Here is a 27,733-nt window from a genome sequence, read left to right on the forward strand (position 1 = left end):
GGGGGGGAGGGGAGAGAAGGTATCTCGAGGTCCGGTCTAGTGAGGTATAAATATATAATGCGATTTCATTGTATTTAGACCTGAAAATTTGATATTCTGAGAAGTTTTTGTAATCATGTACAAGATGCGTATCCTGCGGCGAGCGTGAAACACGAGGTGACATTTTTAATATACACGTACTACCTGCAAAAATACCCGTTTGCAGTAACTCAATCAAATAATTCTAGCGCGAAGCGCGAGCTGAAAATATTCAATATCTCGACCTGCAATCTCGACATTCTAAGCATATTGCAGTGACTCATAGAATAAAATGAATATCATATGATCAGAGTACATATCTCACTATGCTTGCGAGCTGAAATTGTTTTATATTCCTTCCTGAAAATGGCTAGGATTAAGCTTTTTGCAATTAATGGGTATGCAATCAATGCAAGGGCAAAATTTTGATACTCCTACGGAAACTAAAAACAGACATTCTAAGTATTTTTTTTTAATCATGAAGAGGATAGGTATCTAACTATAAACTCTCGATGCAAGCGCGAAGCGCGAGCTGAAAACTTTTGAGATTCCGTCACAGTTTAAGAGCACGAAGAGCGAGCTATTTGTTTAAATATGGATTTAGACTTAAAAACATGATAATATAAGCAATGTGACCTTGAACTGAATACTAAGTGTTTAATGCGAGCGCGAGCTGATTTCTTTTTCGTAGTTTCTAACATACAGTAGTATACATTTCGTAGTATACAGGTGTATACTGGGGCCCGGGTACTAGGGTCTGCTTTTGTGCATGTACTTATTGGTAGGGCAATTCCGTAAAATAATCAACCTTTTTGTACATCCGACCTCCACTTTACTTCACTTCATAAACTGACCAAGTCATGATCATTTGAGCGCATTACAGACTGTCGAACGAACCATAATTCAGAGACAGAAAATTTCATGAAGGTCTCACATACATGCATGGGTTTGATGTACATATTTTATGGAATTGCCTGGTACTAACAATGTCTATATGATTTTATTCAATTGATGCAAGATAAAAATCAAGGTAGCTAGATGAAATGTCTTGGTCCAAACTCAAAGAAAGAAAGACTGACTATAGAGGGATGCCATTTGGATTTCTTTATGACAAAAAATGTCTAGTATGAAAGCTAAAAAAACAATTTTCTTGAGAATTAGAATAATTAAGCACAACACAACTTCTAGCCAAATAAAAAGACTGAAATTAATTTTGTAGTTCATATTTTTATTTAATTTCATGACTCCGACCACTGTATGTACAAAACAAATCTTCATAATTCTTGCATATAAATAAGTCCTCGGTATATTGGGTGGTTTTCATCACATTTTATCATTATTGCTACATAAGAGTCATGAAAAACCTAAAATAGAATCAAGTAGTCTCTAATTTCATCTTGTGAGAAAATATACTTGTTATATACATCTTTGATCCTACTTGACAATTCACAAACTCATAATTTTTCACAATCCTTGGATCATATAATATTCTAAAATCAATCCTTGAACGAACAAACGGGGGATGTTGCACAAAGAGTCGACTGTGACTTGAAGTCATGCTAAAATACCTATACGCACATGCTTTATGGATGATTCGCAGGCCTTGCCTGAGCATGACCTGACAGTGCGTTGATGCTTTATTCACCACACACATTTGGGAAATTCAGTGCAATTTTTATAGTCACTTTAGCTCTTTGTGAAACATACCCCAGTTCTAGGAAGCATAAAACATATAATTAAAAATCAGTCATACCAGAGACAATAATCGGATGAACTACTGCATTGCAATGGAACATAATCAGGGCTCAGTTCAAAGTTTGAACTTCTTGTGAAACATACCCCCGTGCTAGGAAGCATAAAACATGTAATTAAAAAATCTGTCCTCCTACCAGAGACAAACAGTAGGATGGTCTGTTGCATTTCAATGAAACAAGACAACGGGTCAGTCTCATGAAACATGTTCTAATTATTCTTTAATAATGAAAAATATGCTCCCAGGAGTCAAATGGTGGGATTTAAAGAGCTAAACTGCTACTTGTAAGTTGAAAACAGGCTTGATGAAGAAGGGCCAATGACAATGTTACCCAAACAAAGTCTCCATGAACTACTGTCAGCACCATAGTTATAATAGGTTCACCATAGCATTGACTGGCTGCAAAAAATACACATCCGTTAAAGGGGAACAGGGGTCAGAAAATGAAATTATCTATTTAGCACATCTCCCTTGTTTTCCACAGAAGAATAATTCAATGAATATCTGATTTTGAGGACAGTTACAAGTTTCCATAGACCTTAGTCAGATTTGTCTTGAGCATAGGGCTTAATGGGTTAAAACACAAAACACATTTTCACCAGTATGAATTGAGAAAAGTGAGATGTGTGACAGATCCAGAATAAAGAGTCTGCGAGAGACCACTTCAAACAAAATATATAATATAAAACTATCACAAGCACCTTTCAAATAAAAGTTTGTCCTTGAGTACCATATAGACTCATTCATAAAAAAAGTATTTTTAACAAAATTGTTTGTTTTTATGATCTGCTCATACAATGTACATGAATTTGAATACATTTCCTAAAAGGGCCTCACGTTAATGATGATCAACAGCCAATCACAATCAAGGATTCCAGGCAAGCAACCACTGGATGGCAAAGTTTTTAGCAATAATTGGAACTTTTACCCTCACAGGGCCCCGGTCTATTTGGGCAATTAATTACATCTATTTAAAGTTTACATATTCATTATCTTTTATCACATTTGTTTTCTGTATACATTCCCATGGTACATTGTATCATTGCCCTATTACTGTCATGATTTAAAAAAAGAAATTATTACAGGTACTTTTACAATAATATCTGCTTAGTCACCTAATTACCGATTTCGGCAAAGGCCATCAAACATCTTACGCTTGGTCTGAGACTCGATTTTGGAATAAGACGTAGTAATATTGAGACATGTAGTATCTTACCATGTAAGATTAATCATCATACAAATAAGTATGTTCAAATCTGAGACTATGCTATCATCCTTGTTACAATAAAAGCACATTCTATATTCAGTCATAATGACATCACAGCAATCATATGTTTGGCTACGTTTTGACACCAATATGACCTGTACTCCAGAATAAAGGCTTGCAATCCTGAAAAATTGTTATATAATATAAGTACTCTTTTAGTTAATTTGAACCTCAAATAAAAAGATACTTTAAGTCACATTTTCAGAAAATGAGCAAAATGCAAATTGTTCCAAAATCAGATTGTGGACCAGTCGGAAGGTGTGTGGTGGCCTTTAGGTATTCATTTGGTCATAATGAATAGATTCCAGGCTGGTCGTTTGGAGTCAGAGAGGGCAGCAAATTAACATTTCTCCCATAGACTTTGTACACATGACTTGACCTAAGGCCAGGCTAAGGCCGGCAAAATGTGGCCTCAGGGCCGGCCTTGGTTCCATCTCTATTGGTCACCCATGAATAGTTACTGTATTCAAATTCATAGTGCCTATAGTATTAGCATTCGGTCCCGGACAAATATACATGCAAAATGGCTACAAGCCATCCAGTCATGGGCTAACAATGTTCATGACAACAGATTCACATTTTGGTTAATAAGATGTTGTAGAAGTTGTTAAGTGGACTTTAAACCTCATAAGGGAACCATTCCCCCCACCCCCAAGTCCTTTTTCTTCTTTCTTCTTTTGTAGCAAAATTAGAGTATACCACAATTTATGACCATCCTATCTACACTGAAGCCATACTGATTCATATCACATTGCACTTAACTAAGCACTCAACTCGTGCAAATAATTGTCCCCACAAAACAGGTCAATATTTTCTTATATTACACTGTACTAAAACATAACACTTCAAACCAACATGCTGACTGATCTAGAGTTGTTTTCATTTCTTACTTCCATCCTAGTCAATGGTAATTGTCTTCAAAGTTGAAATAATGCCTTACTTTGGCAGAAAGAAATAGATGACGGAAGTGAATTTATCCATAAAAGCAGGTATTTAACGATGACATCAATGCAATAAATTCATGTTTAGCCCAAAATATCACTTATGGGCAATTCTATCATGAATGTATGTCAAACTCCCTATATAAGAGGCATTCCTGAAATTATTGTTTTCTAGTTCCTATAAAAGTTTGCAAGTAAAAGTTATACCACCTTGGCTTGAACAATTCATAAGTGAAGTAATAATGGAGTAAAATGGGTGCCAGTCAGACTAAGGTAGATTTTTTTTCCCTGTTTTTTTAACATTGAGCAGGATTGAATTTATACATGCATTTTGGGCTTAGTAGTAGAGTAAGCTAGGTTAAAAATATGAACACGTCATTTATTTTACTTGGTAGACATTTAAGTTGCTTCTTTTTGCTAAAGCACAACATTATTCTCAAATCATGAAAAACTGGCCATTATCCTTTACCAACTTGTAGATCTTCATATATCTAACCAATAATATCAATGTTGTTTTCAAAGATGTTGACACAATCTTTATACAATAATAATGAAAACAATGTCATGTGGCACTATAATATGGTAGCTTTGATGTTAAGAAACCTCTTGAATAAGAGAACAAACTGATTGAACATTTTCTATTTTTCAAACTAAAACACACCCATTTACAATTTTCCATTCATCATTTGGCACTATTTCCTCCAATGCAGAGTGAGTTTTAAAGAAACTTTGATAATAAGATGTATCATTTATAAAAAGAAGTCTACAATGTAGAAATGTATTTCCAAAGAGCCTAAATGTTTAACGATTGATTACATATAACGCAATCGACCATTAAAATTAAGCATAATTCTATATGTTTTGTGTTTTAGGTAGAGAAAGTGTGCAATGTATAACTTAACTTCCAACAGTGTAAACCGGTTTCAATATCCATGACAACAAGATCAGGGTAGAATTAAGGATTCAAAAAATGTTTCAGGGTACAAATGTTTTTTTTTATTTTGTAATTATTTTGAATCTCACAAATTTGTGTGATCTAAAACAGGTTTGAGCCAGAAACAAGTTTCTGGACGAGAGAAAAATGTGAATCTGTTATGAAATTTACACTTCCACTCTTCCAATTATCAAGATGAGTTTATTAATGCAACCATTTGAAAAACATGTCTGTAAAGGCCCGAATGAACATGATGTGATAATTTGTATAGAAACATTTTTATAACTGGGGAAGGTTTTGAACACAGCATTTATGAACCTGTGGTCAACTGGATGGTAAGCGAGCTTGATCCAAAGACATGGGTCAACCAGATGACCACATCGCTCCACCTTCGTGGTGGGACATGCGTTCTTCCTGCGTGAGTGTATCAGAGTTTCTACAGGTGCATCAATCACATATGATTATTTACATCTGTGATCAACCTTTAACTTTAACCATACACCTAAAAATTGGTTAGTAACTTCCATGCAACTGGATCACAGATGCAAACCACAATGCCACAACACCATTGCAATGAAGATGTAGTTACATCGCAGATTTCAAGATGACATAATTCCTTTTAAAAAATTCAACACTGATCAATGACTAGAACAAATCAAAACTAAAATGCAGCTTTAACAAAATTGATGGAGAGTTATTATCAATGAGGTAGAGTTTCGGCATCACCGATGATGGGTGCTATAAAGGTAGCTACATCTTGGTCTCCTACTTCAACATGCTTCTTGATGAACTCATGATCCTACATAACAAACAAGTAAATAAATAGACAAATAAACAAAGAAATCATTTCACAAACAAATCAATAAATCATATAACCAAAAATAACAAATAGACAAATAAAAAGAAATTAGTCAATAAAAGATATATAAAGAAATAATAAAATAAGAGAATGACTCTGCTGGTATCACATCATAATTTGCTCTGTATTTTATTCTTTAAAAAGAATGCTACAAAAAAACCTTTTGTGTGCCATGTTTTTACATCGGTCTGAACAGAATACTGTTGATATCGATGCATTTCCCAAACATCATCAATAAGATTCAAATAAATGCAGCACAAAATGATTTCATTTGAGAAGATATCTTATATAAATGTCAATTGTCCCCATATCATTGCAGACCTTGACCTTGGGAAATCATGAAATCTAAAGCCCCCATCACACTTATTCCGAATCAAGCAGAATTGGCCTGAATGAAAGGACTATTGTTTGACCACCAGTTGGTCATTTAAATCTACTTCGAACACCGTTCGAAAATATCCCTCGAATGTTTTGAACATGACCAAAACCTTCGGGACGGCCAAAAGAAATGACAAAAATATTTCGAATGCACTCAGAATGCAGTCAGGATATTTAGAATGCCCCTAGAATGTCCAAGAACGTAGCACGAATTATCAATCTGACTCCATTACAGTTCATTTTGACTAGTGTATGATGATACACCTGGTCAATTTACTGAATTTCAACTCCAGTTTGGTGAATTCATAAGTTCCTCCCAAAAATTTCTAGATTTTTTGAATATTTTTTTCTTTCCAGCTTCTGCTTGATTCCTGCTGATTCCGAATAAGTGTGATGGGGGCTTAAGCTGAAAAGCAAGTAAACTGCAGATCACAAACACAAAGAACACACGAGAGACTTTGCATTATTATTGCTCAGACAAAAACGTTACCAGGCGGCAGAAATGCCATGCTTATTATTCTATATTACTGGATTCTGTTAAAACTAATATTTAGATTGTTACAACTGGCATTTGAATTAATTACGGTTACAGAATACCAAAACATTGTGCCATATTAACAGACCAAAACTGACTTTAAGCCAACATGCACTGTACCAATATTTCCTGGAATGGCAAGATTCATTCTTAAAAGCATTTTTAAATCCAAGGATTGGGTCTTTAACCCTAACTAGGCCGGGCTTTTTTGGCTGTTCTGTGGCCGGGGGGGGGGGGGGGGGGGGGGGGGTTGATTCAACCCCCCCCTGAGATCTCGGCTGCCGATTGCGCGAGCGCCGCAAAAAATTGCACGCTGGTAGTGTGCGATGTAATCTACAAGGCTGTATGGTAGAATTTTCCAAAATAATGAGATTTTATTTTATATGAATTAATTATGCTAATTTGTGCATAAATCATACTTTTTGCTCTAATTCACTAAATAAAGCTCCTAGAATGCTAATTTTTGGTAAAAATATTCTTTGTAGCATTCTTAACAATGGCAATTGAAAAAAACTTCGGTTTGGAAATCAATTTCTTATGTATTTTATTGTTTTATGAATTTCTTATGTATTTCTTTGTTTTTCAACCTTTTGTTTTTCTTTGTTTATTCACCAGATTTATTGCACAACCTTTTTGAAGCATAATTATGCTAAAATCAATTGCTTTCAGCTGTTTAAAGTAAAAATAATCATATCTTTATGAATAAGATGCGAAAACTCAATTTGCATTGACTTTGTACACAAAATCACGTTTTGGAACAATTTTGGGTCTGACATGCACTTACAAAATGTTGCATTAATGCACAAGACTTAAAAGTATAAATTCTGCGAGTGGCGCAGTAAAAAAAATTGATCACAGAAAATGTAGAGTGGGGGGTTGATTCAACCCCCCGGCCATTTTAGGGTTAAGATTATCTACATTTTTTTACAATAAATATGAAGTGAGCTGATCATTTATTCTCAGGTGTAATTGCCCAACTGCATTAACTTTTTGACCCAATATATTGTTGTTTTGAGTCCTAGTGAATATTTTAATGAAATATGAATCTACTTACTAATAATCTTGTATATGATGGCCGTTCTGTGCACTCCTTTTTCAAACTAAAGAAAAATTACAAGATATAAGTGACACAATAAGCATGAAAAATTAATTGATTACATAATTGGCAGTACATGGGCAGCCACAAAATAATCATGTTATTCATGTTTTCCCTGTGTTACCTTCATGATAATTTTTAAAGAAGTTTTAAAGAACAGAGTTACATTCAAAGCTATCATTCATTTACAATCTTATTTGCAAGATCTTGGTTAATCAGAGAAAAAAAGACTGGAAAGAAATAGATTTAACTACTGTCACTAATATAATTTGAAAAATATCAGTCACTCTAACAAGCAGTTTTGAAACAAATGCCTTCTTAAGACATATTTCCATGCACAAACAACATCAAATATCAAACATGGAATTGTTTAAGATAATTAAACTGAAAATTCAGAAAAACAATGTATGATATCAAGATCTAAGGTAAATCCAATAATTGTCTTTAAAATATTTCATAAACTTATTTTGGGGATGGTGATTATATATTTTTTATTCAAAAGTTTGCATGACAAGTCGAATATCACCAAAAACTCCTTTTCTGTATTATGGCCTTTGTTGCACATGAAAATAATACAATCCAGAATATAATTACTTGTAAAAATGTAAAATAAATTTCCAAATAATTGAAACAGTAGTACAACAAACTAATGAATAATACAACAGGCAGATGCTAAGACATCCCCTAGTCCAACAGATAGCACATGACCAATCAAAATTTGTGTCAAGCTGGGATGATACTTCTGATTAATTAAAAAAAGCATGAAAATCAACTACAATAAGCCATTTTTACACACAAAATTGCGTTTTCAATGGCCGTAAAATAAGTTGATAAAGACTAAATTCAGGCTTCAATCTGAAAAATGGCATCCCTGGTGAAGAGCCTACAAGAATCCTTACCATTTGATGATGAAGTCACGGATTTCTCCAGAGAATCTATCTTCGGGTAGTGTGGGCGCTTCGCCTTGTACCACTTGCCTGAGCTGTTGAAACATGTCATGCCATTTTTCATACGGGTAGGTGTTTGTTGCTATCTCCACCTGACAATCAAAACAAAGATTAAATTCAATTCAATCTATTTCCACTTTAAAAAACAACAATACAAATCAATACAATACAATATTCAATACAAATCAATACTAGTAAAGTGGGGGATCATGAAAAGCACAAGTAATTTCTTATTAAAGATGACCCCTTCCAGTATAAAAGTAAACATACAAAGATAAAATTACACAAATGGTTACAATCTATAATACAAACTAAAGAAGGGCAAAACCAAGGAAATCAAATCTGCATCAATCAGGTAAAATAATCAGGATGTGTCGTTTTTACAAATGTTTGAATTGTTTTACAATCTTACTATTTTTTTTATGAAATGGAGTTGATCAAAAAATTCTATCAGAAAGAAATAGAGTTGTACATTGAAGCCTATTCAAAGTTTTGGGAAATTTCCCCTAAGTGCCTGTCACTATTCTGATTAAAAAGTGAATTATATCAATGTGTATGCCCTAAAACAGTTATGTGGAGAACATGAAATAAAAAAGAGATTTATTGAATAACTTGATTTTACATGAAAATTCATTTTGGTTGGGTGCCCAATAGAAATGAAAATATCTATTTGAAAACCAATTCTCAAGCGTGGAATGGGCTAAGAATTTCAGGATAATTTTTTCTGTACCTTTCTGATACCCAATCACTAAATTTGTAAGATAATCACAAAAGGACACTTTAAGGGAGCTAGGTATCCACAAAATCAAAATTCAACTTTCACATAGAATCAACAGGGGTTGAAAGAAACCCCTACACTTTAACAAGATTGGCATGCTTGATGATACCCAAGTATAATCAACATTGTGACTCTTAATCAAAGCGTTAGACAGGCTTTAAAGACCCACAGGAATATACCGAGCATACAGTATTAACAGTACTCTCAAGTAAATATAAGGTGCAACACATTACCCCAAAACTATGCAAACAAGTGGAGCATCTCTGGCAGTCTCACCTGCATTACGTGATTCAATATAATAGCAGTGCTGACTTTGAAAACAACTATGCAATAATTATTCACAAAAAACACCATTCGTATAAAGCTACGTTCATTGACCCAAAATGACATGTGACTTGGATCATATGCCCTACGACTTGTCAGTGATACTTGATTACCCCTATGTCCACATTTCATAAACTATATCCATAACTTTCAAAGTTACCACAGCAAGTTAACAATTACCTCCAACATGACCAAGTTCATTGACCTTATATGACCTTTGACTATGGTCATGTGACCCGAAACCCACACAGGATATTCAGTGATACTTGATTACTCTATGTCCAAGATTTATGAACCAGATCTATAAACTTTCAAAGTTATTATGGTAATTCAACAAATACCCCCAAATTGGCCAAAGTTCATTGACCCTAAATGACCTTTGACCTTGATCATGTGACTTGAAACTCAGGCAGGATGTTCAGTAATATTTGATTACCTTTATGGCCAAGTTTCATGAACTAGGTCCATATACTTTCTAAGCTATGATGTCATTTAAAAAACTTAACCTTCGGATAAGATTTGATGTTGACGCCGCCGCCACCGCCATCGGAAAAGCGGCGCCTATAGTCTCACTCTGCTATGCAGGTGAGAAAACAAACAAAATGCAGCAAAATTAACACTTACCATTGTAATACCAAAACTCCAAACATCTGATTTGACATCGTAGCCCTTACCGCTATTATCTGGATTTATTCTCTCTGGCTGAAATACGATTAAAAAAAAAGAAAACTCATTTACAAAGGAACATGGCTCAAATGCCATTCTTAAATTGTTTTATATTTGCAAGGTATTAATCTCCATTTAAGCATATGTGGGACACATTTGATTTCCCTGCATCTGCTTAGTAATGGCAGTTTTCTGTCCAGGATTCAAAATCAAAATACATATAACTGAATAAGATCCTTATTCAATCATAATTGTCATTTAGATAAAATTAGAATGGCTCTCGAGAGATATACAAACAAAGCTCTCCGTTACTCATGCTTAATCAATGTAAGAATAAATAGTAATAATAACGCAGTTCTTGTATAGCGCATATAATCATGACTTAATAATTAACCCACATCTATAGTATGGTACTTCTCTGTCTGCTGCTCTTGTCAATTGATTTTTTTTTCTTATTTTTTTATTATTAGTATGTCACATTATTTGTATAATATGTACTCTATTTTTACTCTCAATTATGAACATTAGTCAATTATTTTCGCCACTTGTATACAATCATTATGTTTTTAAGTATTGCAGATGATATAAATATTATGTTTGACATACTTATAGAATTAGCCAATTTATATATAATCAAATATTTAAAAATACATGATCTTTGAAAATCAGGTATTATTGTATTACACAAGAATTGAACAAATTTTGAAAGGTAATCCTTCTTGCGCATATAGGGGAAGGCGGGGTAAGTTGTGACACTTTTTGCATTTTGCATGATAGAATTGATATGACTAATAATATTGTAGAAATAAGTACCTTGCCTTTAAATATGATTATTGGGAAATCTTTTTCACCTATATTCAACTTTCTACCCCCACACTGAAAGTCGTTGTGACCTTTGAAAAAAACGATGTCAAGTGGCACAACTTGCCCCATCTGTGGGGTAAGTTGTGCCACCTTCGAGGGTAAGTTGAGCCACAAAAACTATGTACAAAATGTATGCGGGAAGAACCAGCATGTCAATTTTTTATTTAAAGTCTTTTCACTTGCTAATTCTCTAAAAATACTAACATTCTCTAAAAGTAAAAGAACTGTCATGTGAATTTGCTCTTTTCTGCCTGCATATCGATGGCTTTTTAAGGTTTGATTGTGTTTTCATTTACATTACCATACGAATTACCATGGCTCAACTTGCCCCATGTTTGCTGGCTCAACTTACCCCAGTCCGAACTTAATGCGATAATTTCGCATCCACACATTTCTTATGTATCCATCATGTAAAAAACTGTGACAAGAATGAAGATCCATACTTGGACTGACAATGTTGTTCATATGCTTTATTATATGTAAAGAAGTGTGTGTGTAAAAAACACTTATCTATTTCACACCCTTTTTTACTTTTTTGGCAGAAATTTGTATTTTTCCCTCTAAAAAAGTACTTATTGTTTCAAAGTTGAAAACAATGTGGTGGGGTTAAGGGTTATGTAATGGGTCATCAATACATGACACCACCATAATGTCTAACTAATTCATTATTGGCCTGGGGGCGGTGGCTCAACTTGCCCCTATGCTCAACTTACCCCGCCTTCCCCTATACATGTGCGGATATAAATCCATAACTCTTAAATTTGACACTTTTATTTCAATGTAATTGACGAACTCGTATGATCTCTGTGTTGTATTCCTTTCCCTTCCTTGCAACTCCTATCTTCCTGTTGTTTGTCTTTCTCTATCCATATTTCTCCCTCTCTTTCTTCATCTATCTCTCTTCCTCTCTTTCTTTGAATTGTAAATACTACTGCTTTTTTCCCTTATGGCACATGTTCTTAATGTACAAGAAGTATAGACCAGTAAATGATAATCTGCACCACTCTACCAATATGTGTTAAGGATAATATTTTACTTTCAAATTCTTCTAACTTTGTTTATTCTAACGTAAAATTTTGCAGCCTTACAACTTCATGTTTTTACCTCTTTCATAATGTTTGTACCTTCTTTTCTTCTGACTTTCTGCTCCACTCCTTCCCTTCACTCCCCCTCTCTTTTTCTCTATCCCTTTCCACCCCCTTTTTCTCTATCTGCCTCTCCTCCTCCCCATCTCTTTCCTTTCTAGAATTCTGCAACACCAGTAGTTTCAATACCACACTTTATTCGTATTATTCATTTTGTAATTATCTTTGTTATTGTTTGAATATTTTTTGTGTCTTTACATGTATTACCTTGTGAATACATCGCAATTCGGCCTTAGCCGCGATGATGTCTTGATTTTTATTAATAAACCATTTTATCTATCTATCTAATATTATGTCATAACATACCTATGCACTTCCAAGGACTTGGATATTATAGTATTATAGAATAAATAGTATACAAATGACCTTATACATAATATTTTGTCTACTCACTGCCATATACTGTCTGCTACCTGCGTCTTGTGTTTTGGCCATTGAGTTGACTAATTGTCCGCTGATTCCAAAGTCACATAATTTGATTTTGCCGTCACGATTAGCTAGTACATTGGATGGTTTCACATCTCTGTGAATCACTTTTAGTCTCGTCTGTAGATACCTCAGAGCACTAACAATCTAAAACATGAATATCAAATAATAAGTAAACACATATATAAGCAACATATCAAAACATTTATAGTAACAATGCATTTCAGCCAGCGTTTCTGTATTTCTTAAAGTTGAATTAAGAAGGGGGTGAGTTTCCATAAATATAGGTTCTACATACAATATATAGTATATATAAGTTGTTCAAACACATAGCATGTCACAATAATCCTCTGCCTTCTCGATATTTTGCTTTGAAAGTCTATGAAATTAGCCACCTGTCAGAGCCCGAGAGACGAGTGTACAGAAAAGTCACTCGGAGTGTGACGTCACCGGGGGGAATTTAGTATAAGAGGTGCCTGAATGTCTTACAGAAATGCTATGCAGAAAGAGAAAGATATTTTACAATTTTTTTTCAAAGCAACTCAAATCAAACAAATAGGACTGATATGTACAAATCTTTACTTTCCCTGTATAAAAAACAGTATGAATAACCACCATGAACTCTTCAATCATGATGTAAGATAGCAAACAGTGAGTTATTGAATGATATTTTCACTATTTCTCATTTATTTTATCACGATGTTCAATCAAGTGAGTAGCTGGAAAGTAATTCCGGCGGCTAGCTCAGCGCGCGCTGAACGCATAATACTAGTACACACAACACCCAGGCATTGAGTGTACTGTTATGGTCTGGTATGTCGACTTAGTTCATGGCCGTGCAGCGATCCCCTGGCGTTTTTTCTTCTTTTCTTTTGTCTTTGACTCCACTTTTATATCCTCTGTATCATTTCCACTCATAGCTCATTCCACAGAACAATCTTGAACCAAACGTATAGTATTCTTTCTCGGCCTTCTGAGTTGTTTTCTATATTTAATTACGCTAGGGGTCACCGTCACACATACAAACGCAATTCGGAAGTGAGTTGAAGACAGAAAGATATATAGTAATTAGTATACATCTCTATGGTTGAAGACAACAAGAACGGTACGGTAGCTCGACAGCTAGCTGCGCCGGAGCGGGCGGCCGGTCGGCACAAAGCAATTCCGCAACCAACTGTGTTTTTTTGCAAGAGCCGCGTCACACGCGGATAAATATGTCATAATAACACGTCTGCTACGTTATCGACTGGTGAGAAGATCTCGATCAAATTTCATATTATTCACCTTGAAATTATTCCTTTAGGGTCTATGGTATCATTCTGAGGGAATTCACATATTTGGAATAATAGTACGGCCACAAATATTTTAATCATTTCCTCTTTGCAAGTTCTATGGCTCGCAGATACAACTTCAACTGCAGTTATTCCATAGTAGTACACAAAACGGCACTGCCTTGTTTACTAAACCGGGACCGAATACCCCCCGGTGACGTCACACTCAAAGAACACCCGTCTCGGTAGGCATTGCAGGAGCGAACTCAGGGAAAATGGGTAGGGATAAATCGTTCAAATTCACTATTTTGAAAAAAGAAAATGGGGGGTCGAATCACCTATTAGTGTTTGGGGGGTTGTAAGGTTGCTATTAATGTAAATATCTCAATATTTGGAATCGTCTTCTTAATTCAACTTTAACAATTTATAGCCATTAAACAACAAAATCGATGCCCCCAAAATATAAGAATTTCAGGTTGACTGAAACTGAAAAACATGCAGGTCATAAGCTTTCATATTTGAGAAAGTGATACTAACGTAAAGAGATCCAATAAAGATACTTTGCCCTTATATGCTATTAAGAATTTATTGCCTGGGGATGGGGTGACAAATTGAATGTTATTTTCAACCAATTGATAACAATGTAATAAAGGGAAACATTAACCTGTTGCTTGCAGAGCCAATATAATGAAGGCATTATTTAAATGTACAGTCCGACCTCCCTCATCCGGCCTCCCCTTATCCAGATCTCTCTATTATCTGGACGCACACTTGCCGAGATATTTTTTTTTTAAATTTCAATCTAGTGCATGGGAAAATGAGATTTCAATCTTAACTCAATCCTACGCAAACTCACTTTGATTACTTATATTTTTCAATATAGTCTACCTACAACCACATTATTTTTCAAGAAAAATCTCACCCAAATCACCAAAAGAACTTAGACAGGATAATTTTCCAGTAAATCAGGGCGCAGCGCAAACATTTCATCACGTTCTCTTTTTTCCCCCAGTTAAAAAACAACACATGTCTCGCTAGCTAGCGATAGGCCCAATATGGACAGCGCCATCTATCATGTTTGAGCCTACAGCCAGTACATCAATGGCTGACATTGCGAAGCTGCGGTGATCCAATTGTAAAACTTAGTGTTATCGAGTCATTCTCTTCCTTGCGAGGTATGCTCGATGTACACCTCAATACTTTTAGCAGGTAAAATATCCAAGAGTTTTGGCCATCGATCGATTTCATTTCCGTAAAAATACCGCCTATAATTTGCACTGACACTGCAGTGAATACTGTCTATACGCCCACTACAATAGATTACGTGTAGCTACCGCCGTTGGAGAGGCAGCTGCGTGTATTTAATAGTGGGTCTCCCAGATCCGGATAAATCCCTTATCCGGATTGGTGCTGGTCCCAACGTGTCCGGATAAGAGAGGTCGGACTGTATAGTTATCACAAATGTAAGAGTTAGGGGTGGCAGTAATAACTAAACAAGAAAAGATTATATAAAATGAATAGGGTAATTTCATTTCTCTCTACTTGAATATGAAATACTTACAGAAAATGATATCCTGCTTAATATATTTTCAGGTATATATACTTCTTGAGGTTTGAGTTTGTTCTTATAGAGTTTATCGAGGCATGTATCCATAACTTCCATACAGATCCATACATCTCCCTGTAAAATCAAAGTGATGATAAGCAATCAATGCAGTAATCATTAGTTATTAAAAGGGAAAAATTTAACGTTTCTTAACCCTAAATAAACTGGGCTTTTTCGATGCCTAAGAAGACTGGGGGGGGCTGATTCAGCCCCCCCCCTTATGATCTCGGCCGTCGATCGCGCGATCGCGACGGAAATTGGCACACGCGTTACCCATGGCATTATCTACAAACTATAATATCAAATTCTGCGGAAAATCTCATTGCTCATTAATTATGCTAATTTATGCATAAAATCATAAGTTTGCTCTAATTAATAAAATAATGCCCCTAAAATGCTAACTTTTGTTTCACATACTCTAGATAGGCATCTGATCAAATTTATTTATAAAAAATGTCAACATCACATTTATTTTCTTATGTATTCTATTGTTTCCTAAATTTCTTATGTATTTCCATGTTTTTCGACTTTTTGTTTTCAATACCATACTCTTTATCCGTATTATTTATTTGGTAATTATCTGTATTATTGTTTGAATATTTTTTTTGTGTTTATTACCTTGTGAATACATCGCAATTCTGCCTTAGCCGCGATGATGTATTGATTTTTATTAATAAACCATTTATCTATCTATCAATGGAAATTGTTGGGGACTTTATTTTTACCCTAACCAAGATAAAATTAAATGATTTTAAGCAGTAAAAGGAAAAATAATGATACATTTTATGAATTTTGGCTAATAACACTATTTGCATTGGATTTGTACACAAATTCACGTTTTTGAGCAATTTTGGGTCTGCATGCACTTACAAAATGTTGCGTAATTTCGTAACCGCGTACCGGGGGGGTCACAATTTTGGTCTCAAAAGTTGCGTGAGACTTGAAAGTAAAAATTCAGCGAGCGACACGGTCAAAAAATTTCGAGCGGCGGATTTTCGCGAAAAATGTCGAGGGGGGGCTGAATCAGCCCCCCCCCCCCGTCTTCTTAGGGTTAAGAGAATAAATTGATCTTTAGTAATCAATACATTAATAATTAGTTATCAAATAGGAGAATCAAACATCTTCCTGTAAAATTAAGTAATAAATGCTGTAATTATCAGTTATGATAAAGGAAAATCATAACTCTCCTAATAGAATAAATTGACTAATTATCAGCCATTAAAGGGAAATCCAATGATGGTAATAAACCATTTCAGTGACAGGAGAAAATAAACAAGTGGAGCACCTCTAGCAGTCTCACCTGCATCACGCGATTCAATATAGCAGCAGTGCTGACTACTATAAAATAATTATTCACAAAAAAAACACCATTCATATAATGATACTACGTTCATTGACAATAAATGACATTTGACCTTGATCATACAACCTAAGACTTGTCAGTGATACTTGATTACCCCTATATCCACATTTTATAAACTAAATCTATAAACTTTGAAAGTTATGACAGCAATCTAATAATTACCTTCAAAATGGCCAAAGTTCAATGACCTTAAATGACCTTTGGTCATGTGACCTGAAACTCACATGAGATGTTCAATGATACTTCATTACTCTATGTCCAAGTTTTATGAACTAGATACATACACTTTCAGAGTTATATGGTTATTCAACAAATACCCCCAACATGGCCAAAGACCATTGACCTTTGACCTTGGTCATGTGACCAGAAACTCTCACAGGATGTTCAGTGATACTTGATTACTCTTATGTCCAAGTTTTATGAACTAGACCAATACACTTAGAGTTATGATGGTAATTCAACAAATACCCCCAACATGGCCAAAGTTCATTGACCTTAAATGACCTTTGACCTTGGTCATGTGACTCCAAACTCAGGCAGGATGTTCAGCAATACTTGATTAACCTTATGTGTAAGCAAGTTTCATGAACTAGGTACATATATTTTCTAAGTTATGATGACATTTCAAAAACTTAACCTTAGGTTAAGATTTTGATGTTGATTCCCCCAACATGGCTAAGTTCATTGACCCTAAATGACCTTTGACCTTGGTCATGTGACTCAAAACTCAGGCAGGATGTTCAGTAATACTTGATTAACCTTATGGCCGAGTTTCATGAACTAGGTCCATATACTTTCTACGTTATGCTGTCATTTAAAAAACTTAACCTTCGGTTAAGATTTGGTGTTGACGCCGCCGCCGGAAAAGCGGCACCTATAGTCTCACTCTGCTTCGCAGGTGAGACAATAATGGAATAATGATAGTTTGAAAATGATCTGACAAGGAATAAGAAAGTCATAATTGTTCAGAAAACAAATGGTATCACTAATGATCATCACCAGTCTGTAGGCACAGACCCTGATTGTAACTTTGATCAACAAGTGGGTGTTGAGAAAAGACTAGCACAAAAACTTGTTTCAATCTAAATTTCTACCTGAAAAAGAGGGACCTTCAATGCACATGTCCTGGTCATGGATTTTAGATTGCATATTCAGACCACCCTCTTTGAGCAAAGGGTTTGCATAGCAAACTAGATCATCCCTTAGGAATTTCCATTTCGAATGTATTATATGCAATAGTATTTCAACTGTCATATTTTTATGGTTTGTTCAATTCTTTTTTTTTCCTAAACTCCGCTTCCTTTCAAAAGGGGTACCCTATGCAGAAAGGGAGAAATAATACTTGTATGTTTCCTTACAGTACAAATATATTTTTCTGTGCTGTGAGGAAGCATGGAATGTCCCATGGGAATTCCCCCTTTTTTAATGTAGTTATGCAATACATGGACTCCTCTATTTGGCATTTATTGACTCAGACATGAAGTGATTACAATCTTCAAACAGTCACATGATTTTTTGTTATATATTTTTTAACTTTTTGTTCCATTCTATTGTTGCTCTGATTCCCTTCAAGCAAGTTGGAAACAATTTAATTATTTGGGATAACAATATAAGATGTTTTTAAAAGTATTTTTATAACTCAAACACTATCATATAATAAACTGGAGTTTAAAACTGCCACATCGAAAGTCTAATATTGTAAAATCTACAAAAGTGTTATTAAATAGTGAAAATCTAAGTAATTTTTTTTTAAAATGATACCAAAATTTCATCAATCCTCGAAACAGCGATTCTTAATTTACTCTCTTATCTTTCTTGGCATTTGATTTCTGTTTGAAAGACATTCATTTTAAAGGCAACAACAAATTTGACTGAATGCATCCATGGTTAGAACAAAACATCTTTGAAAACTGTGAAAAGTGTTGATTAAATGAAGTCTTAAAAAGCACGCTGAATTTGGTTACTCCATACCTCTTGAAAGAGAGCACCGTAGAACTCAACCGTATATTGACAATCTGAACTCCTCATAGCTACATCCATGTCCATCAATATCCTCTTATCCTCTGTACTGTTTACTTGAGCTCGGATTTTCTGCATGAACATAATTAATCAGATTTATATTGTAAATGAACATGTACATAAATGGTTGATATTCAAACTTGTAGACAGTGCAAGGCCCCACGTTACAAAGTACTGCATTTGATTGAATGCACCCCAACTATAAAAAGCAAAACAACAGCATCATCTTGCATCTAATTATATAAATATAAATATATATATATATATGCATACATCCTACGTAAGGGCGAAGTCTATGAATGGGTTTATTCTATTATAATACACATTTAGAAGATAAGTCGAAGGTAGAGGGCGTTAAGGCGCATTACGGACATTGAAAGAAGACAAAAAAAAATTGCCTTAACTGCAGATGTAGAAATATATAATATACAATATATATAATATATATATATATATATATATGTATGTATATATATATATATATATATATATATATTTATATATATATAAACTTTAAAAATTAATTGATAAACAAAAATCACCAGTTAGAGTGGGTTTTTTTTTACTGACAATGATACAGTGCAATACAGTAAAGAGAGAAAATATAGATAAAGAATCATAACATTGATGGCTATTCATAAGTGAGATCAATTAATTCTTTGTGTGATACTAGAATTTAATTAGGGTAAATTATATGAACCATTGTTTGGAAATTTCAGGGTAATGGCTAACCCAGAATCAATGATTTTAGGTGAAAAGGTGTATTCATAGCACTGAAATCTGCTGTTTAAATTTATTCATCCTTTCTGCAATTCAAATATATTTCTCCATCCCTCATTTTGGCATTTATACAATTCCTAAATTTCAATTCTTCATTTATGAATATGAATTCTATGAATTTCCATAGGGTTAGATTAACAACAAATCTAGTAATGATGATGATGGTGGCAGTTACCATGAAGGATAAGGTGATGACATTGATGGTGGTGAGGATGATGGAGATCATAATGATTGTGATGATGATGACAAAGATGACACCAATAGGTAGTTTTCGCATTTACAATGGAGACACTCTTTTCAACGCATCAATTTCTTTGAAAATGCAATTAAAATCACAATGGGGAGCTGATAGGCTTTTGTCAAAAGTTGGTGGACTGGGGCAGCAGATCATCCATAGATTTGCACCGGATGAACAATTGCAAATATGTCGTTGGCAAGAGTCAAGATATTCCAATGACAAAGATGACATCAATGATGATGAGGAGGATGAGGAGGATGATAAAGGTGATAGAGGCGATGGAGGGTCATGATGTGGTAACAAAAGTCATGGTGATGATGCAAGTGTTCTTGGTTCTGATAAATGGTGTTTGAGATGATGATGATGATGAGGTAGAGGTGATGATGATGATAATGATGGTGATGATGATAATGATGGTGATGATGATGAGGTAGAGGTGATGATGATGGTGATGATGATGATGATAATGATGGTGATGATGGTGATGATGATGATGATGCAGTGACTGTGATGATGATGGTGATGCAATGACTGTGATGATTACCGTAATGGTGTGATGGTAATGTTGCTGCTGGCCTGCTGCTGCTGGTAGTGGCAATGATCATGTTGATATTATATCATGATTTGGTTTCATTAAGAATCACCTTACCTTAACAGCCATGATAGATTGACTTGGTTCATGCCTAACTCTGTCTACAATGCCATAAGCCCCTCTTCCTAGGTTCTCAATCACAGTCATATCTCTCGCATAAACATGAAACTCAACTCCATTTACTGTTAGAGTAGCCTTGTTGTCCAGTCCACCTGGTGGTCTGTCAAAAAGTAGAATATAAGAAATATTATTGAATTTTCAAAACAAGATGGTAGAGAACAATTTAAGACTATGGGAATAGGCCTGCATATGAGGAAATATAAACAAGCTCCATTCTTCTTGTTCATCATGACATTTAGACCCCAAAAAAACCCAAAAAGAAACCAAGGCTGAATAGTGTGACAGAGAGCACACATGCACATTATGTACATGTATCTGTAGTATCTTATGTTGACTAAAGTCTGCCACATTGTTAACAAATCCATGCTTTTCACCCAAAGATGGCCTTCATCTAGTCTGCAGGCACAGCCCCTGATTAAAATTTGTATCAACAAGTTGGTCTTCACATAAGACTAGCTCAACGAGAGGGGTCTTCGGTACTCAAGTCAATGGCAGGGACCTTGGGCTGCATACATGTATTCAGACCACTATCTACATGTATGAGTAAAGGGTTTGCACGGCAAACGAGTCTCCATCATTCAATACCATTCCACACATACCATGCATGATTCAGAAATATCACATTATAGCGATATTTGCAATCCTTCAAGATGAATTTTACTTACTTTTTCTCCTCTCGCTTTGGTACACTGGATTCATCAAATTTGAATTTCACTCCCCCAAATTTCTTTTTACCTGTTAAATAGAAAAAAGAAATGATTAAAAATAGCTACTCTATTACACTTACACATATTGGGTTTTCATATCCTTCATAAATTCAATCCTGTGTGCTGATTGGTTTTAATAGCATCACGTGATCAAACATATTCTCACTATTTTGCAATGATGTTGAAAATGAAATGCCCACTGAAGAAAATTTGCCATTCCGTGACGTCAATGGAATAGTGCACTATTCCATCATTGACGTCACAGATCATGACGGTGTAGGGACTAATACGCGTTCCACGCGCTGAGTGCGTGGCTTCAGGAGAAGTAGGTTAGTCAGCGCAGCGTGTTATCCATATTTAGCTCAGATTAAAAAAGATGAAGAACTAGATTATCAAGATCTATTGCTCTAACTTATTAAAGTAGGATGTAAAACAAATATACCAGGCCTTTATTTCGAAAGTCTGGAGGAAATTTTTTATCCTCGGTTGTACTGGCAAAGTTACTTTTTTCCCCTAATGCCAATCCACCTCCGATGAATAATTCCCAGTATACTTACTCAAAGCCTGGTATATTTGATACTCCAAGGATTTTGATATATTTTCTTCTCTGAAACTACAAAATTGCATTTTAAAACAATAAGAACTTTGAATTAAAGAATTAGTACAGAGTTGCAATTGAACTTGGTTCAGTTCCATTGGCACTAAAACTAAGGACTGAACAGTGATAAGAATTCTGTAAGTATACAATGTATATAAAGATCTGAAGAAAAATATTGAGGAGGGGTCAGGTATTATCTTTTATAATAAAAAATAGCATTTTAAATATTAAAGTAACATCCTTTTTAATTGAAGTTTTGAAATCATATAATACAAGACATCAACATGAAGATATGAACTACAATTAATCTCTCAAATTTGAAAAGGAAATGTAACACAAATTATGAAATTCCAAATTATATCAAAATGAAGACTGAACTAAATCAAAGGTATGGACGACAAGATGTTAACATCACACTACGATTTGAATTTGTGTTCTACATGTACATGTCCTTATTGATAGCTAAATATGAAAAACTGTAGTATTTATTTTAGTACTAATAAATCACAAGGTCTAAAGGCCAAATAGCAACACATGCCAACATGATGTAGCAGTGTAGACACCATTTTAAACCAAAATGGATAAAATCTACATTTGCTGTGTACACAGGCTATTACCTCTTGCCGCCATCTCTTTGAAGTGTGTCAGCTTTTGGATAAATGACTCAGTCAACCACAGGACAACAGTACAACCTGCCTTCCTGTTTAAAAAAAAGAAAATGAAAACGATTTAATCATATTTCACAATCTACATACACGTACTGCTTCTGGGCCCTTTGCTGAAAGTGTAACAATTCTCAAAATCAAATCCAACTTTATTTTCAATCATCCAATCAGTGGCTGGTATTTTGGACTTGCAGTTGATTTCATGAACTCTTAAACAGACTCACGGGCAGATTCAAACTAGGTCAACAATGGGTATTTCCCTCCAGTATAAGTATCACAATATTGCAACATCCTGTTCTTTAGATATCAACATAGGGGATTACCATAATAAAGCAGTACATGTATCAAGGTGATGGTGCTGGGCTGTCCGCACAATGTGGGCAAAGCACACAATGGATAATCTAGGTATATTCATATTGTGTGAATCTCTCTCTTCCTAAATGCCAGGCTTTGACTTTGATGATTTCAGGTTTGAAATATGAAACTTTAATAGTTCTTAGTTCTTGAACTTGTTAATTGTAAAAGTATCTTACATTGTTTCTTTATTTTTTTTTTACTTCAGTTCAGCCAAACTTAAAATCAGAAATCTCAAGTACCAAATTTGAAGCGTATGATTTAGAGGGTATAGTGCCACCTCTTGTCTGAGTTTGTACAAGGTTGAATAAACAAAACACAATGAACATGGGTAGTACTTAGAAGACATAGAAATTCCTATATTTCCCCGTTCCGCAGACCCTCAAATTTATGATTTCTTGTTCTAGTGCACGCCCATCGTGAACCTCTCAGCCAGTCTGAGCGGCGAGCTGAGCCATAGCGCTAGGGCGCCGAAGCTCCCTGTGATTAACCATGAATTTATTCTTATTCCACAAAAGTGTTCAGTTGATGATGTTCCTTTTATTCTTATAAGTGTGCCAAAATCTCCTGAAAATTTGAAAGAAATGTATGATTTTCTTGGAAAAACCCTCGGACAGTCTGAACAAAACAATGGTACCCCTTGTCTGCGCACCCATGCACTTTACACACGATTCGAGGATTTTGATGCGAAAGGCTGCCTTTTGAGGCCGTCTCATGAATTTCCTGAAATTCATTATTTTCCACCATTTAGTCAGATATTTTAATGAATATCTGTCAGTGTATTTCAGGTGTAAAGTCTGTGGTCATTGCGTGTCTTCTTTTATTAGAATCTCACAGGTACGTGTGTGCGCAGACTTGGGGCACCTCACCATATGACTTAGTCAACACACTCTTAAAAAATTCTTTAAAATACATGTATCCCTTTTGTAACCAAAAATACTTTTTCCATATATAGATCTAGTTGTGATTTATTTTTCATTGTACATGTAACTTGGGGATCATTTTTTTATTCACCAGAGTGCCCATAAACTTTAATTTTTTGCATTTTTTGTGTAGGCCCTCTATTGGTGAAAAGTAGAATTGCTTCCAGATTGTCAAAAAAAAATTAATCTCTATTTTTAATTTAGAAAAAAATTATCAAAAGAATTCAATTTAAGAGCCAAGTTACATTATATGATGAATAGTTGTAATGGAAACCAACAGTGTCAAAATATTAAGCATTTGTCCCAACGAACAAGAGAAAATAAGCCAAACAATTCAAACCTTCATTTCAGCACACAGGGGAGTCCAAACAGAGATCAAACATTAAAGTTATATTGTTTACTGCAAGGCTCCACATTAACTTTTTTTGGTGGTGGCCCGTTCGGGCCACCAAAACCTTCAAATAATTTTTTTTGGTGGCCCGATATTAAAGTTTGGTGGCCCGAAAAATATAAAGAAAAACATTAAAAATTAATAAATGGGTATAAATGGTTTAACCACTGTCAAAAAAATGAAAGAAAATAATAAAACGGCAAAAAAAAAGTGTGAGAAAATTCCTTCCCTATATTTGCAAAAATGTTGGAAAAATTCACATTTCATATTAATGAAATGCCTTCCCAAAGTGTTTACTTTCTCAAGAGTTGGTTAAGAAGTCATTTATAAACAAGAAAGAAAGTAACTGTGTTTATTTTTGGCTAGAAAAGACCGGAAAAGACACAGCTGCGAAAGAAACCAAGTAACAACATACATACAAATGCACAAATGGGACTGTGATGTACTCACCTATGTGTTTTTATGTGTATTATTTTCATTTGAAAATCAGTCTTTTTGAGTCAAAAGAGAGGTCATGATTCCTCTTTTTAATGCTTGAAAATAATCAGGATACACCAGATTTTAGCAAAAAGGCCTGTAGAAGGGCATTTCATTGGTGTAAAATGTGACTTTGACTTGGATTTTCACAGTTCTGTGGAAGATTTCTTAGCAGCAACATTTCGTATTGCAGCTCCCCGAGTCTGAATAGGCTGCTGACTCACAGCTGCTTGAAGCATGCAAAGCTCACGCTAGCCGGCCGGCTTGATAAAAGCTACTTAATGCTATAGCGGTAGGCCAATTTTGTGTGTGTGTTTGTGTGTAGATCAACAAAAAGGGCGCATGACGAACTGGCTTGCAATTTGAACTGTAGAAAGTTGATAAATGCGTGCAAAATGGGGAGAAAAATTGCGCTATTCTGAAAATTATTGGTTGCCCGATTCGGGCCACCATAACTTAATATTTTTTCAATAATGGTTGCCCGAGGTGAATTTCTGGTGGCCCCGGGCCACCGCTACTGTCGAGCCTTGTTTACTGAGTGAGTGTGCTTATCAGGAAACTGATTCTGAAACTGAAACTTATGTGAATAAAAATATGATGAATCTTAACTTGACGTTGGCATTTCATGAAGTCACCAGGCCATTCAGTGCTGCTTATTCACTGCTGGTGACATCAATCCAATCTCATTTTCTCTCTCAGTCTCTGGACTCTTGAGTCCGACTTGTCAGATTGTCTTTCCAACACTCAGTGATCGCGAGTGCACACAATGACACATAATTTACAAAAGAGGGGAGGTGACTAGACCAAAAGCTTCTGTCTCTGTTATGTTGGTTGTTCCGCTGAACTCCGTTGGCTCCACTCACCAAATACAGAGACCGAAGTTCTAGCTCGATCTGTACAGGGGACTCAATAGACCAAAAGCTTCAGTCTCTGTATTTTGGTTGTTCCGCTGAACTACGTTGGCTCCACTCACCATACATAGACTGAAGGGGATGGGGCCCCGTACCTACAGCCAACGTATAGTGAACTAGCGTTTTATAGATCGCGATTTAAAACTGTTTTTTAAGCAAAATTGAAAGTTTCATGGTTTCCATTATCAGGGAAATATAAATAACTTAAGTAATTGCATACCTTGGGCCGGAGTTATTGAAAAAAATCCTCTGGATGATTGAGAAATCTGTCATCTAAGACATTTTCACCTGACCTGACGGTTTTTCTTGCAAGTTGCCATCTTGAATGACGTCATTATCGTTATTAACTTAATGTCTCGAATCGATATATCGCGATTATAACTAGTACTAGTACTAGTATAACTAGTATCGTTTATCTTCGGTTTCGTTCGCATATGGAGCAGATCGTATAATATCGAAAGCAATATCGATATCACATTCGTGATTGTTGACGTTCGTTTGTAAATATTTTATAGTTTGGCTGCCATTTTGACCATTTTTATCGTGTTCAACCCAATTAAACATCGGTAAAGTATAATTTTCATGCCTTTTCATCTATATCGTTTAAAGTATTTTGTTAATGGAATATCAAATTTTAAAAGTTTGTTGTTTATACATCCTTAGATTGTAAATTCGATGTGTAAAATTACATCAAACTTTGGACTGTGAATTGACAAAAGGGAGGGAATGAGAACACATGCGAGCCCACACGTACACCCTACCGTCGGTAAATGGGGATTACAGTAAAATGTCAGAAATTGTTGAATAAATCCCCAGAAACGACGGTTATTCCTGTCTAGGGACTCAATGGCCATATGTTTATGTATTAAGTTCGGATAAAACAGGGAAGTGAAGTTGCGCGACAGCCGAAGTGAGTGACTTAGTCACTGTTTTTTCCTCTTAGTTAAATTTTAAGTTTATTTTTCCCCGTTTTGGTGCATTTCATGCCAAAACAGAATAATCTTTATTTTGGTACAGTTCTTTTTATATATTTTCATGAAATAATGACAAAAATCGATGAGCCCCGTCGGGGGATTTGCATTGTTAATCCCATAATGGTAGCTGCACGATAGTGAGCCGTCTGTGTACGAGGAGAAATTTAAAAAAAAATTAAAATGTTAAAAAACTCCTCAAAACAGACGGCTGCCAGTTGTCTACATGGTCTAGCCTCTAGGAGGTGACAAATTTCATAAGGGACCTGCCCTTAATCTGTGAACATTAAATTAACATCCTACAGACAAATCCCATCCACAGCCTTCCTGCCCTTTTACTTGCCTCTCTGCTCTGCAGTTTACGTTGAGTGCTAGGAGTCAGAGCGGTTCTGTAATTATTCTGTATCGTCTTTCCTGGGAGGAGGACCCCGAAGTGCGAACCGGCCACTGAGAGAGATCAGTGCCCCGAACGCGGTTCAGCTCGCACCGGCTGGTTAACTATAACGCAGGGAATTCCCTCCGACTATACCGTGGTACCGTACCGTAGATGGGCAGCTGGCGCTGGGCGTTGGCAAAGACCAAACTGGGACACCGACAGAAGTTCGTTCAGATAGATAGGCATACAGTGAATTCCCCAAAAAACAAATAACGACTATTCTAATCCTCGTTGGTGAATATATGTAACACAGAAGAAAATTAGTCACACAGGAACGATTATCATCCAGTGAAAGGTGAAATTCCAGTCAGAGGCAAAATCGTGAGTCATACGAGTTACCTAGACAATCGACTACCAATAGATTCGTCCAAATTTAGCTC

General features: G+C 35.3%; 1 protein-coding gene across 1 annotated transcript; it reads right to left on the bottom strand.

Annotated features, from left to right (window-relative positions):
- Positions 1-1,229: 1,229 nt before the first annotated feature.
- LOC129269266 (dual specificity mitogen-activated protein kinase kinase 6-like) lies at positions 1,230-27,733 on the bottom strand. The gene is made up of 11 exons (XM_064105539.1): positions 27,261-27,733; positions 22,843-22,925; positions 21,586-21,655; positions 20,858-21,020; positions 19,143-19,262; positions 15,764-15,883; positions 12,899-13,078; positions 10,455-10,532; positions 8,681-8,820; positions 7,740-7,785; positions 1,230-5,712 (listed from the first exon to the last, which is right to left on the bottom strand). Exons 2-11 carry the CDS (start codon positions 22,853-22,855, stop codon positions 5,614-5,616), a joined length of 1,029 nt encoding a protein of 342 aa, XP_063961609.1. The 5' UTR covers positions 22,856-22,925; positions 27,261-27,733; the 3' UTR covers positions 1,230-5,613.

This window comes from Lytechinus pictus, chromosome 10, assembly GCF_037042905.1.
Source record: "Lytechinus pictus isolate F3 Inbred chromosome 10, Lp3.0, whole genome shotgun sequence".
In the NCBI taxonomy this organism is placed as follows: domain Eukaryota; kingdom Metazoa; phylum Echinodermata; class Echinoidea; order Temnopleuroida; family Toxopneustidae; genus Lytechinus; species Lytechinus pictus.